Source organism: Polyodon spathula, chromosome 11, assembly GCF_017654505.1.
Source record: "Polyodon spathula isolate WHYD16114869_AA chromosome 11, ASM1765450v1, whole genome shotgun sequence".
In the NCBI taxonomy this organism is placed as follows: Eukaryota; Metazoa; Chordata; class Actinopteri; order Acipenseriformes; family Polyodontidae; genus Polyodon; species Polyodon spathula.
Window position 1 is genome coordinate 5,853,083 of NC_054544.1, and position 14,621 is coordinate 5,867,703.

Sequence of the window (14,621 nt, forward strand, 5' to 3'; positions counted from 1 at the left end):
AAAATATCTCTTAAACTTTCAGCTTTTCACAAAATATTTGGGTCCCTCTAAAGAGATTTTGGTGTTAAAAGATGTTTTGTTGCCGTTGCTCCCGCTGTCCGTTCTTCGGTCTGCCTGCCTGCTGCCACTGGACCCACCCCCTGCGCAGCTGTGTGATCTGATGCTGAACATTTATAAATTCATCTTGACAGTTCCTGCCATAAATTTTAAATGTGTCCAGGTACGATGGTATCATGTTTTCTGCTGTGCCCTGCATTGTTTAAAATGGTTTCTTAACACTGGTCCAGTAGTTCTCCATGTTACCAAGCTGTAAATTGCAGTCAGTTTGATAAGTACAGCTTACAGCTGAAATTTGTATAAAGATAATGTATGAAAAAAGGTTTGATCATTTATAAAATGATAGTGCTAGGGATTTTGTTCTAATGCAGAATGTAGCCCAGATATTTCTTCAGTGCACTTAAGAGTAAGTTAGTTAAAATGTTGTGTGTGGCAGTTTGGTTATATTACCAAAACAGTACTGTTGAAACTGTATTACTCAACCACATTTCATTTCGTAATGTTTGTTTCTTCCCATATGCGATGAGGCTTCAGTTGGACATAATGCAGATGGTATTCATTTAAGTGTTTATGTCAAGAGAAAGCATTTCAAAATGACTATATTTGTTAAGTTGATTTATAGGAAGTACTTGCTTTTTGCCTTCAAAAAACTAATATTCTGTATGCATGCTTAATCATATTAGCTAAGCCATACTAATCTAGAAAAGTAAGCCACAATGTGTCACTTACAGACAATGCCATGTACACCTACAGAGCCATACTGAAAAGTCCCAGTCCTTTCTTTTACCATCAAAATCCCATAAGAGCATAATATTTAACCAGTTTATCAGCATATTGCATCTTATATTTTCTAACTTGCAAGTGTTGACAACAAATACATTCTCAGGGCAAATTACATTTAGCCACCCTGCTAGTAATATCATTTTTTTTTTTTTTTTTCAGCCAAAAGAGGTTTGACAGCAATGACAAATATCCTTAATAAGTTACTAGACTGTAGTCAATTGAACATTAACATTTTCACTAGCTTTTTTTTTTTAAAAAAAACACATTTTATGACCAAACTGTGCAACAAATACAATGGCATGTCCCAAGGTCATTGTCAAGAAAACCATGTTTGAATATGTCATCAATGCTTCTTTCCTATTATTATACAAATCTAAAGGCTCTTCCTAGGCCCTCAGTCTCGTGAGACGAGGTTCAAACTGCTTGCTCACAAGCTGTCTTCACCAGACAGCTTTGAAAACAACATTTCATATATCTACTGCAAAGCAAAGTATACTGCAAAGTGGAACATACTGCCAGCCGGGACACACAGAAATAGAAATCAGATGGGGTGACCAATTAAAAACACAGGGGTTTGAGACCAAAGCCAAATGAGTGCATGAGGGTTAAGAATAGATCCTAGCAGGGGTGCCTGGAACACAAACTCTCTACTGAAACTTGCATTAATTAGGATATCCCTTGGCAGTTCTAGCAGAGGGGCAAAAGGACACTGTGTGTGGGCGTATATGGGGCTGTGTATATTTAGGGGACCAAGGCTGTAAGGTGTCTACTAACGTTTGTGCAAGATGTCCATTAGACAGGTCCACAAAAACATATGACTACTGATGACCACTGATTGCCCGTGGGCGTTATTATAGCAGTACCAGCGACTGGCTATGTGCTCTGGCATCCCTATAAATGGAAAAATGAAACAGAAACCATAAACAAACAATATCTTCAAAGGTTACTGGTTCACCCTCTGGCTCTGAAATGTATTTGTGTAGGAATTATACTTCATATTTTAGATGCTGCACAATTATGAAGTTAAAAATCATACAGTTTGTAATTAATTGAAATGTTGCAAAGATGAAAACAGTAAATGATAATAGACAGTTGTATTAGCTTCCAGTGCTGTGTGCATCTAGCTGAAGACTCCACCAGATGCTGCACTGGGATTAAAACGTAGGTGTGCCGTGCTGTACTAGTGGGACATGAACAGTCAAGAATTGCCTCAAACGTATTGTGCCGTGTGGGTTAAACCATAAAATAAACACAAAATCACAGAATAATACTTAGTACCCTCTTCAGGCTTAGCTTTGTTTTTCTGCTAGTTATTAACCACACAGGCACAAAATGAAAATTAAAATGAATTAAAGCCACTGGGAAAGCCATTCTAGGTGTTCCAGGCTGTTCCACATCTATACACCACGACGAAGAGTTAGTTGAACAGATCATTGGTTGTCCTTGTGACCTGGCCACACACCTGGTGGATTGGATGCGGGTCACAGGTTTAAATATGGGCTCAAATTGAAAAGCCAAGTTCAGCTGCACAAACACACCATGTATGTTTAACACATGCTTTTCCCAGTGTAATTACATTGCTGGCATTTAACTCAGGGGCCTGTGTGCTGTATGGATGACAGGCAGCGCTGAGCCCTGGAGTTATATGGTTTGTCAATTCTTACACCCTCCGAGACAGCAATGCAGGACAGCGAGCCAAGAAGGTCATCACTTCTGTATATTAATATTTAAAGGGAGCGTGGCCCCAAGTTAACTGGACTTAACAGCTCCTATGTGCACCCTATGGTTATAATAGAGATAGGATTCAATCTGCACTTACTGTGGCATAGCATCCTGATAGCCACTTTAAATATGCACAGAACAACAAACACTGTACTGAACTGCAATTCTCTGACAAAACCATGATGTCATGTACGGTGGACTCACCTATTTCACACTTTGCATATGATTCGTATCAAATTAGCTTCATACTGGGCTTGCTTATATCCGAATATCTCACAGGGAGCTCAAAGCAACCCACGAACACATATGAGTGAGTCTCAATGGTGCTGACAGACCACCCTATAGTGTATGAACTATCCTTGAGAGTGCAGAAAATATAAACCGTGTTCACAGCGCTGTATTGGGGCATAACCATAGAACTGTATATGAACAATATAGGCTATGTAATAACAACAGACAGGTGGACACACTGATGACGTTTCTCACATTTTTATATGGCAGCTCCACAATCGGGAGAGTATATATTTTCCCCTCCATTATGAATTATAAAGTGCAACACCAATCACACTGAATATAAAAGCTTTTTTAAAAAATTAAATTTTTAAGTCTGCAAAACATAAGTGTGCCTAATTTTGGTTTGAAACTGGAAAAATAATGTTTACCATGCACAGGCATGATGGAAAATAGTTTGTCACCTTCTTTTTTTTAAAATTTTCTGTGCAAACTCCAGGGCCGAACATGTATTTAAGAAAAATAAAACCATGCTCAGTTATTATAATTATTAGTTATTCTCAGTGTTGTGAAAGAGCGGGCTGGAAATGTCCATATACAACTGGCTGGCTCTGCTCCGCTCAGGCCAGTTTCAGACTGACGCTCCTGCTGCGTGCTGAACTCAGTTGAAATTAAGTACGCGTTGAAACCGCACTTCATTAAATTCGATGAACCAATTGGTTTCATACTGGCGCAGTTCGCTCATGTCAAACAAATACAATACAAATACACAGCTAAACAAGTTTTAATCACATTTAACCGCCATTTATGTCTCCATTATTGTAATAATAATAATAATAATAAGAATAAGAATAATACTATCTCTCAGTATTGGAGAAATAAATGATTTGGTTCAGTAAAGGCGGATGACTGCATAAAAACACATTAAGCACCCATTTTTGCAGTAATTTAAATTAAGAACATGAAATCTATAAAACAGTTAAAATACATTTCCATACATTCTTCCAACGAGCTGTCTCCCTCTGCTTGACCACTGCTCCTCCGTGGGCTCTTCCATGGTTGAATCTGACGGGTGATTAGTGTAGCATTGTGGGATACACTACACTGTTTAGCATATCATTTGCATATCATTTGTGTAGATTAGCATTAGTGCAGCTCAGTTCATCAGTTCGTCGCTGGAACTCCTTATTAAATCAAGGTGCACCAGAGGCGCACGGAGCGGCAGGGGAAGGCGTGCTCGCGTCAAAAAACCGTTGAGACGAACTTAATTGTTTCAGGTGGCGCTCTACTCATGTGCTCAATCGGGTCAACATGCTGTGCTTGAATTGAGTTCGGCATGCCTCTGACACATCCGTCTGAACTTGGCCTCACCCCAACGCAGGGCTGGATTAACACTATTTGCCTTAATATGCATAGGGCCCCCAAAATATGGGTTAGCGTAGGCCCTCCACGACTGTCCTGCAATGGCCCTGACTGCACAACTTCATTTTGGCTCTAATCACTCCAGCATTTGTTGATGCACTGATAATGCCCCCGCTCTGCTTAATTTTTGTCATTTATCTTTCTTGTCGTGTAAGGGTTTTTTAGATGTGTTTTGTTTGTATCAACACACAGAACATCTCCCGTCCCATCTGAATATTAATAGATGTAGTTTATTTTAAGCACTGTCCTCTTTTTCTTGTATTTTTATAAAATGATTCTCTATCTTCACTATCACTTTTCCTTAAATCCTTATTTGTTAGATTTACTACAGTTACATTAGGTGGGTTTCACTGTATTACGTGGCTTTACAAGTCCCTGGCAAAACACAGTTCTGTTATAACTATACTATTTCTGCAATAGATTTTTTTTTTTTTTTTTTTTTTGATATTATTATTACTTTTCCTTACTGGATTTTGCAAACACGCACTCCTAAACCAGAACTCGTCATATGCTTGTACGTGGAATGAATTGATCGAGGTCCCTTGGCGATCAGCGGCTATCACGTGGTAGATTTTTTTTTATGTGAATCTCCAGTATTTTCACTCTCAGTCTGCTTCGATCTCCCAGACCTGTGTTCTGCTCAGAGCTTGTGAATAGGAAGTGCGATGATGTGGATCCTATTGAATGCCTTTCATTCTTTTGTAATAAATTAGTTCTGATGTTTTTGCCACAAACTACACCCGGGAGAGGATGGGGCTCCTGATCATTTACACAACTGTGTGTGGATTTTTACTCAATACAGGTAGAACTTGGGTTATTATTTAATTAAAGTTTTTTTTTTTTGTGGTATGATTAACTCCCTTAGTCAGTGCAGATGATGTTTAACAAAATGTACATACATGTTATCAGTAGGTATGTTGTTTATTGTTGTTAATACTTCTAAATTGTAGACCGCAAGTTGTCACTGCGCTTTGAGATTGTACATCGATGACACTCGTTATGATGCGTAAGTGACAGAAGCATTGCTTATGAATCCAGTTGTATTATTCTTATAGTATTTATGTAAGGAATGTGATTAGATAAGTATATAAAGCACTGAATACAGTCGATTAGGAGAATTGAATCATTTGCTTTATTTCAGCTCAAGAAATGTTCTGCATATCAATCAACTGAACAACTTTTTACGTCATACAGCGGAACTCGATTCATATGTGAAGTTTATAAAGTGTTTGCTTATTTCCATGTAGAGTTAAGTGCTTCATTTATTTAACAGTTATATGCATTGTATACAATATCCATAGCAGTGTTAATGGCGCTGTGTTGTCGTGATGTACTAGGCAGTACAGAGCCACTTTCGATTCAGCACTTGACACAAACTATGTGATAGTTCTGTTGGGATGGGGGACGTGAATGTTTTTAGTCATAGAGCAATTCATGGTCCAGAATAACGAGGAATAGTTACATCTCCGTCAAGCACATGTCTCTTATATGTTGTCTACTGTGATTTTTTTTTTTTAAATTATATTTAATATATTTAATATTTACTTGTTTCTTAATCTAAAATGTTTTTATTTATATTAAAATATCATGTAAATACTCTGTCTTAAAAAGAGAAGTTGTTCGACATTAACCCTTATCAAAGTTTAGCACGTTTTTTTTTTTTTTTTTTTTTGTAGTTTTTTCCTATTGTCACACTATGCATTTACCATAGTTTACCCTGGTTTGCAATGTTTACAAACATGCTTTACTATGGTACTGTTTACCTATGCTTGTTCGTGCTTTCACTGTGCTTTATTACTCATTGATATGATTTGTAAACTTTACGAAGGGGATCTTTGTAAAATGTTTGCAGTTTTTGTTTATTGTAAATTTGATGAGCTGGACACACCACATTATAGTTCTTGTGTGTGTTTATCAGCTATGAATATGTTGTAAATATTTGTTATGCCTCTAGTAGATTAAGTGACTGGCTTGAGCAGCTTTAACCAAATATAGTCTGCTGCTTATCTGTACTTTACCACGCACACCTGTGCTTCACTGTGCTTTTACTGTGCTTTAATACACTTTGCTGTGCTTTTACATCGTATACCACAGTCCACTTTTCTTTTTAAAAAGGGCGTCTTATTGCTGCTCTAGTATGCCCACCAAATTGGAGGGGACTGTCAATCAACTGTTACTAATTATAGTTAACTAGCAGTTAATAATCTTAAACTTTCAGCAAATCTGAGTGCTGTGTGGAACATTTAATTGTGATTGAAAATCGGTGTATTTATAGAGACAATTTCTGTTACGGCACATGTTTTTATTTTTATTTTTATATTCTCATCAACAGTGAATAGCTGTTAAAAAAAATCGCATTATAAAACCATGATCATGAGATCTGAATTAAAGCAAGAATAAAGGTTTAAAAAAGTGCAAAATGGTTACGTGAGAATTCCACATTTCTTCAAAAGGACATCATTATTTCTGCTCAATACCAGCACTTATTAATTACACTTATTGTTCTGTTTTTTTATGATAACTGACATGCATGAGTAATTATATCAGCTTTAAATCATGGGTTTGACTATTTGAGGTTTATCATCAGTATGACATCTGATTTCAAACCAAAGGAATATGAAGGACTGAGCAAGCTGCATGAATGCATTTTGTTTAAAAAATAAATAAAAATTAGCACTACGTTAACCCAGTTTTTCCTGGACATTTAAATATGTATTTTTGCTACAGTAACAATTTAAATAATACGTTTAGCATTTTTCCATGTATAGTACGGTTTTAAAGCTTTTCAGACCATAACAATATGAGGATTGCATTACTGTGCTGTATCCTTGTGTTATTCACCAGATTAAGGCTGTAGATAGCAGGTGTACACATGTATTAAAACCAATGTAAAGTCATTTTCAGAGTTATGGACAGTTCAGACTTACTACCTCCATTCCCTGGTTGCTTGTAACTCAGAGATCCTACTGCATTGTAAACTGTTGTCACTTCATTTATGTCTTCCTTTAGGGGTTGCACTACAAATCCAATGTTACCAGTGTGAAGAGTTTGAGAAGAATGAGTGTTCCTCCCCAGAAAATATAGTGAACTGTACTGTCAATGTACAGGACATGTGCCAAAAAGAGGTGGTCATGAGGAGTGATGGTAAGGACATGCGTCACTCCAGAAAACTTTCATGGGCAAATTGAACACAGAAAAATACATTATCAAGGGCACAGTTAGCTGCCTTTGAGTTTTATTGAAACTGGAGTGGATAACACATATCTGCTGCAGTATTGTTTTGAGCTCTTTCGCTTAAAACACATTCCAGACAAGCATTAGAGTCCCATTCGAGTGTCTGTGCTCAGCACCACATTACTGTTAAGATAAAAGTACAGGGAGAGACATCATTAGGCACCTCTTCTTCAGGTCTCTAAATACGGATGTCTAAAAGGAATGCTATCTCACAGAACCACTTTGCTGGTGAGTGCTGTTTTTTCATCTTCTGTAGTGTATGAGTAAATCTAAAGAAATTTCTAGTCTAGGACAAAACATTGACATTGAAAGGGATGTAGTCAAAACATAGGCCTAGTTTTAATATTATGCATTAATGCTACAGCATACATAGTTAAATACTATTCACTGCCACTCATTGGCAATGTAAACCATTAATTACTGTATTGTATTGTGTAAAATCCATGAATATACCATGAAAACTCTATGGCGATAAAGGCATTTGCAGTAGTCATGCTGACCAGGTAGTTGAAATGAGACATATTATTAGTACACTATTGGGAGATGTGTATCTTGAGGAAGTTTATTCAATTGATCTAAACAGTGATGGGTCTTAATACTACCAATGTTTAGATGTGTTTTGTAGTTGCTATTGGTCTACCAAGGTTATGAAAATCAAGACAACAAAGTTGTGATATAGCCTATACTGTACATCTGCCACTATTTAAATAATATTAGTTAATCATACATTTTTCAAAAATATTTTACAATATAAATAACATTAACATCAGAGTTGTTTAAAGACCATGTTATAATACACTGCTACCCCGTTATAATGCAGTTGTCAGGGTCCATAATTAGGAGCCTGCATTATTTGTGTTTCGCCTTATAATGAATATTGGCATTTTTGTTCCCGAAATGATTTACAATGCCCACAAGCCAAATTAATATTGTAGTGTATATTGTAGCATACTGGGCCACATCAAAAACAGCAGTCTTGCAGTCCCACAGCAGCACATTCACACAGCAGCTTGTCTTATTTGGCTCTGCCTGTGCTGATGTGGGCACCCCTCCCTATAAGCTTTCATGTCCCCGCCTCCCTGTTGATGTTCCTGCAGAAACTAAGCGAATAAACAAAAAGGAAAATTGGAGTCAATCTTATCAAAAAAACCTCTTGGTTTTTTTTGTCCTTTAGCCATACACTGACCTTTTCTTACTCTGTCCACCACATCATTTCATTTTAGCAGAGAGATTTTTGATTTTTGCTGCCTACCATGCTTCGCACTGTATATCTGGATCGTTCACCCAACGTTTACAAGTCACATTGCATTATGAGGGAAATGGGAGCTGCGACCTTACTGTGTTATAACCGATTCCACACTCTTAACAGGTCACGTTTTAACGGGACAGCACTGTATATATGTTAATATTGTTTAAGTGAGCTGCCCATGCATCCTGAAACTCTCTTTTATTACATGTTTACACAACGTTAATCACTTGACATTGCTGACAGTGCACTAATATAGCCTTGGAAAACAAGTGTTTGATTAAAACTGATTGACATAGAACAAGCTTTGTTAATGCTTTTTAAACTGAGAATGATTTGGAATACTGCGTTGTTTCTGATGAAATTCACAGTAAATAGCATTAATGTTTTATTACTGGATCTGGATAAGAATGAGGGTTAATTTATGTATAAAATGACTTAGGGGCAAGATTCAGGGGTGTACTCTGGAAGTTTGGTAGAATTTGTTTTCTGCTGTATCAGTGAGGGTACCTATTTTGCATGCCTAAGCAGTTTCTAAGAATGTCAGTGGTATTTCACTTATTGTATATGTCTGAATATGTTAACAGCTACAGAAATGTGAACAGCACTGGTTCCAGGGCAAATGCCTTTATGGTACAGTAGCTTATAGTCAGCAATATTAATATTAATTTCAGAAACACAATTATACATCATCATCTTAATGAGTCACGGCTCATTAACAGTGCAGCACTTTATTAGATTTACAAAGGAAACATACTTGAAGTTTTAATACACTGCATTAAATTCAACTTTCTTTTTTTAGTTTAAGGAACTTCAGTTCAACTGGTTTTGATAATGTTGTCATTTTAATGTATTTTATAATGTGTCTGTAGTAAAATGTTTAAAAAGAAAATCCCTTAGCCATAATTTCTTTGAATAAATGGATGGGACAAAGAACCCAGAGAATGTTTTAGGGCTTTAGTCTAAAGATGAGCTACTTAAAAGTTCCAGTGCTTGAAAAGTACTTAACCCTTAACTGCTGGGGCACAAGAGGTAAATACTTGCATACTGTACAACACAGGGAATGAAAACAGGATTCGATTGTGTTAAGCTATTTTACTGTGACAAAAAAAAAATAAATCCTTGAGGCTATTAATCTATATTGGAAAAAAGTACATTTACAATGTCCCCACATAGATAAACCCCACAACGTCACTAAGAAAACCAGCACTCAGATGTTCAACGTTGGTGTCTACTCATTTAATATGTATTGTTATAAGTAACTAACAAACTGTTATGATAGGTCCACTTTAAATACCAGTTACTTATTTTGTTGTATATGGCATTTGTCATTATCAGCAAAGATGCATAGTACAGTAGATGCCGTTGGCTGTTGAAAAACAGACCATATCATTTCATAGTTACCCACTAAAGCAGTTGAACCTGCAAGCTGTACTTTATGATCAACAACAGGATTGTCATCATTTGTTTAGTGAGACCAGAAACAAGAGAGGTTAACTGAGCCCTGACAGGCCATGCGTCCACACAAAAATGTTCTAAAGTTAAGTACAGGGATTTATATTTTAATTTAGTGTTTGAGGTACCATAAATCTCTCTCTTTTTCAAAATGGTCTATATGGAATAGCCTGACCTATGTTATTATTGAAGACAGTTTAAATTTAATACAAAAGAAGTCTGCCTTTTATGGTGTTCTTAATTACCTTTTTTTAACCATGGTTTTACTTACCACAAAGTGCCACCTAGTGGCTCAATTTTGCAGCGGCACTATTATTTTTAAAGAGAATTGAAGCATGTTCATGTTTTGAGTGGATGAAGTGTGGCAATAAGGTAACACAAACATCTCATTGTCTGTTAATTAAAAGAAATTTTTTTTTTCATTGTCTTAGTATTGAGATTTTAATAACATGGAATGGGTTATTTATTCCTAATACAGTTCTAATGTATATTTCAATCAAACATAATGCTGATAATAACATTTTAACAAAATATCCCTAAGGGAATATGACCAGTACAAGATTAAGCTGATATATGTGGGAGTTGATGAGTTTAGCCAAAACATTGAATATTTATTTTTATTTTATTTATTTTTTATTTAAAGTTCATTATAACCAGTCTGTTGTAATACTATATGTGTAGGAGGCTGAACCCTAGCAACAGCCTGTAATTATTCACTGGTTTCCTAGGTTACACCAGTATGTCAGCCAATCATATTACGCTGTCCATTGATTTCAGTTTAACGTTTTTTTTTTATTCAGTTTTAAATAAAAAGGCCAAATTAAAACGATGGTTGGAAAATAGCTGATTCCATCTGAGCGTGCACAGTTAGGCTCAAGAATGTTTCTGAAGGGCTACTATGCAGGGAGAGGTCCACCAATCTGGAAACAGCAGGTTCTTCTCCTTGCCTTGGGACTCTTGGAAAAAAGGTCATGCATGTCTGTGATCTCCAGAAACCTTTCAATTCTCCAAGTCTGAATTTATAATAAGGGTTTATGACAGAAATTATCCAGGAAAGAAAACAGTAAATGAAAGCTGCCGAGTCCCACAGTCTTACATGAAAATAGAATCCTTTGATGTATGTTCTGCGACTGTAGCCTTTCCATGCTCTAAATTGCAACAAAACACTGGGCTATGGTATGATATGAATACACAGTGCTGCATAAACTGTGCAATAGCATGGCCTGTTTACTTGCATCCCCATGCATTTTTAAGATCTCTGCAGGAGGCTTGTTGTATAAATGCAAAAAATTAGCAACTAGACTATGAGTACACATTTGCAGACTAGTAGAATTATTTATCTTTATTTTTTTTTAAATGTACATCCATTTTGTAGTTGCTGATCATTTAGAATCACATTGGGCCCCTTCCCTGAGTCAATTCAACTGACACAAGTTAACCAAATACATTTGAAGAAATGCTGCTGTACTATTCTTTTATCAAAGCCTTGAACACAACATCACATCATTATTATTATTATTATTATTATTATTATTATTATTATTATTATTATTATTATTATTATTTGTAGCAGTAGTATTGGTGTTTTGTTTAAAGAAACTCTGTTATTACATTTTAAGCTTCCCTCACTATTACACTGCAGAATGATTCATGCTGATTCCCTATTCTTCAGCCTTTTGCTCCTGTTAAGCTCAAGTGCGAAGTACTGCACACGTGTAAATGTAAACCCATTGTTTCATTATTATCCAGCTTTGCTGGAGTTGTTTAACTGCGCAGTCAGCATAACAGATCACGTGTTCAGGGGGACAAAACCACGTGCATTTTGTAGCAAACACTTTTTGTGTAATTGGGCTATCCCTTACATAACTGTTTGATTCAGTAGGTTTGCAGATGGTGTGCTTGTTATTCTGTAATATAATAAAGCCAATTCACCCTGTTGCACATTTCAGTCTTACCAGACCTCCAATGCAATTTAAGACAAAAGTTAACTTTTTTTTTTTAAATAAACAAACAATATTTTGTAAAAGATGACTTTATGTCTCAATGTGAAAAGATTTACAGGAGTACATATTCTAGCAGCGTTTTTTCAGTATTTCTCTGAACGCAAAGCTTGATATTTAATCTTAAAAAATATTGCAGTTAACCCCAAAAGGAATTGAGCAGACGTTCAAATGGTTTGGATCACCAGATCCAACCTGTCAATTGGCTACGTGATGCCTTGAGGGGAAAAAAAGGAAACATTTATTTTTCTTCCACTTCTTTATTATTTGAACACTGTCCTTTTCTTCCAAAAAACTAAAACACATTTAAGAAAAATACATTTTGAGAAGATGCAAATGATGCCTTTATCAGAAGAAGTGGTTTGAGAAATGAGTGAATTTTCATGCATTCAACACAATAAAATTCAACACATTTTTCAACAAGAAGCCTTTGTTGCTGTCTTTTATATGATTAACAGAACTGCCAAAATGTATTTCTATATGGTTTGTTATTACTAAGGGCATTTAATCGAAGTTATCCACTTTTTTTTTCAGCCACAAGCTGTGCTTGAACGAAAGTCATACAGTGTTCCAAATAATTGCTTTTATTTCAGAATGAAACCTAATTGTTAGATCAGTTGAGGCCAAACAAAGCAGCACATTTATATGCAGATTTTGTTTTAGATTAAAAGAGATGGGCCATGGGTAAAATGGGATTTATTTAGCAGTGCTGTTGCCATGGTCTCATTTGAACAAATATGTGTAATAACTTTCTGTCGCTAAATGAACCCTTGAAAAAAAAACTTAAAAATATCAGTTGAATTCTCTAAAGATTCATGTTTGATGATTTCGTACTCAATTTTTACTCAAAATAAGCATATCTGAATGCCCAAAGTTGAGTTGAATGTGTAAAACAGTGAAGGGGAGAACCAATATCACCCTTCGTAAGAGAGAGTTTAGGATAATTTGGCTCTACCTGATCTAATAATATAGACAGTAAGAGGTGAGCTAGTTTGTTTAAGCTTTTAAATGCTTTGGACTGCTGCTTCTTGGTATATTTACACGTCTCTCTGTGCTCACCTCACTCCTGTGGTCTACCACAATGAGACTGCGAGTAAGGTCAGCCATTGGAAGCGAGTCTGTCCGGCAGCATAGAAAGTTGTAGTTTGGTTTCCGTAGGCAACTGTCAAAAAATACCTCTAATGGTGAACTGTGGCCTAGAAATGCTTGTTAACACTTCCCTGCAAAAAAAAAAAAAAATGTTGTGCAAGATCACAATGCTGATGTGTGAAGTCACCTTGGCTTTAACAACCCTTTTTCTGTGTTGTCAGGTGTACTCTATCGCAAGTCCTGCGCCACCTCGGCAGCCTGCCTCATCGCCTCCTCTGGATACCAGTCTTTCTGCGCTCCTGGAAAGGTGGGCTCGGTCTGCATTAGCTGCTGCAACACCCCCCTTTGCAATGGACCCAGGCAGAGGAGGAGGGGGAGCTCAGCTGCAGCCCCCACAGCCCGACTGCATGCCACCGTCACCCTGCTGCCCTTTTTACTTGTAGTCCTTCTGACATAGAACTAGCTTTCTATGATATACCAGCAATGTGTAGATCTTCTAAAGTGTTATAGAATCACTGTCAATATTACTCGCACCCCTTTTACAATGCCTTAAACCATTAATCATTAAACCTGATCGTTAAAGAGATTAAATAATTTGTCAATGTCAGGCAGGAAAATCCCATTACTGGAGGAAAAAAAAAAAACCTTTAGTAAAAAACAAACAAACAAACAAACAAAACCCTTTGCTAGGACTTTGTTAGTGAGAACACTAATAGAAATGGGGCCCAATCAAGCAGAACTTCACAATCAGGGGAATGGAAAGATATTGGGAAATGTTAACACTGGATAGCATAGCTCCTGGGTAAATCACGGTTAGCAATGATCAATAACATCTTAAATAAGATTAGTATATATTAAGTGGAGCTCATTGGGAAGGTTTAATGAGAGAGGAACAGTCATTGTGGTCAAGTTGTTACTTAACCATGTTGCCACTTAAAGAAATATAAATGCCTTTAAATGTTTGCCCCCAACATAGATAGAAAATACAATATACAAAAACAGGTTGAAAAGTACCCCTTCTTTGTATTCCATGTTCTTGTTTTTTTTTTTTTTTGTTATTTAGAGGCTCAGACAGAATTTTCACAAAGGCTGTTCTTTTTAGGTGTTGTCTCTAGTGTCACATCTGCAGTTTGTTCACTTTGGACAGCTCTGGACTTTCAACAGGAAAGCTAGGATTGAAACTCACTTTGCTGGTTTCAGTGGTGGAGCACTGAAAGGTGGTGAATGTACTCTCCTTGGGTTTCTTGTGGGAGGAAAGGCTGCGTCTAAAGGATGCCAGCATCATCGGGCGCGCGGAGCGGACAGTGGTGTCCTTGTGCCTTCGCAGAGTCCTCTTGTTGATGTGCTTGATGGTCAGGCGGCAGCGTAGCACCTGCAGAAAG

At 36.7% G+C, this 14,621-nt stretch overlaps 1 protein-coding gene across 1 annotated transcript; it reads left to right on the forward strand.

Moving 5' to 3' along the window:
- Positions 1 to 4,843: 4,843 nt before the first annotated feature.
- LOC121322791 (ly6/PLAUR domain-containing protein 1-like) lies at positions 4,844 to 14,293 on the forward strand. The gene is made up of 3 exons (XM_041263089.1): positions 4,844 to 5,017; positions 7,225 to 7,359; positions 13,461 to 14,293. Exons 1-3 carry the CDS (start codon positions 4,966 to 4,968, stop codon positions 13,694 to 13,696), a joined length of 423 nt encoding a protein of 140 aa, XP_041119023.1. The 5' UTR covers positions 4,844 to 4,965; the 3' UTR covers positions 13,697 to 14,293.
- The last annotated feature ends 328 nt before the right edge of the window (positions 14,294 to 14,621 follow it).

Coding starts and splice junctions, on each gene's coding strand:
- LOC121322791 (XM_041263089.1), top strand. CDS start 4,966: ATGGGGCTCCTGATCATTTACACAACTGTGTGTGGATTTTTACTCAAT. Junction 5,018..7,224: donor TGGATTTTTACTCAATACAG/GTAGAACTTGGG, acceptor GTCTTCCTTTAG/GGGTTGCACTACAAATCCAA. Junction 7,360..13,460: donor GGTGGTCATGAGGAGTGATG/GTAAGGACATGC, acceptor CTGTGTTGTCAG/GTGTACTCTATCGCAAGTCC.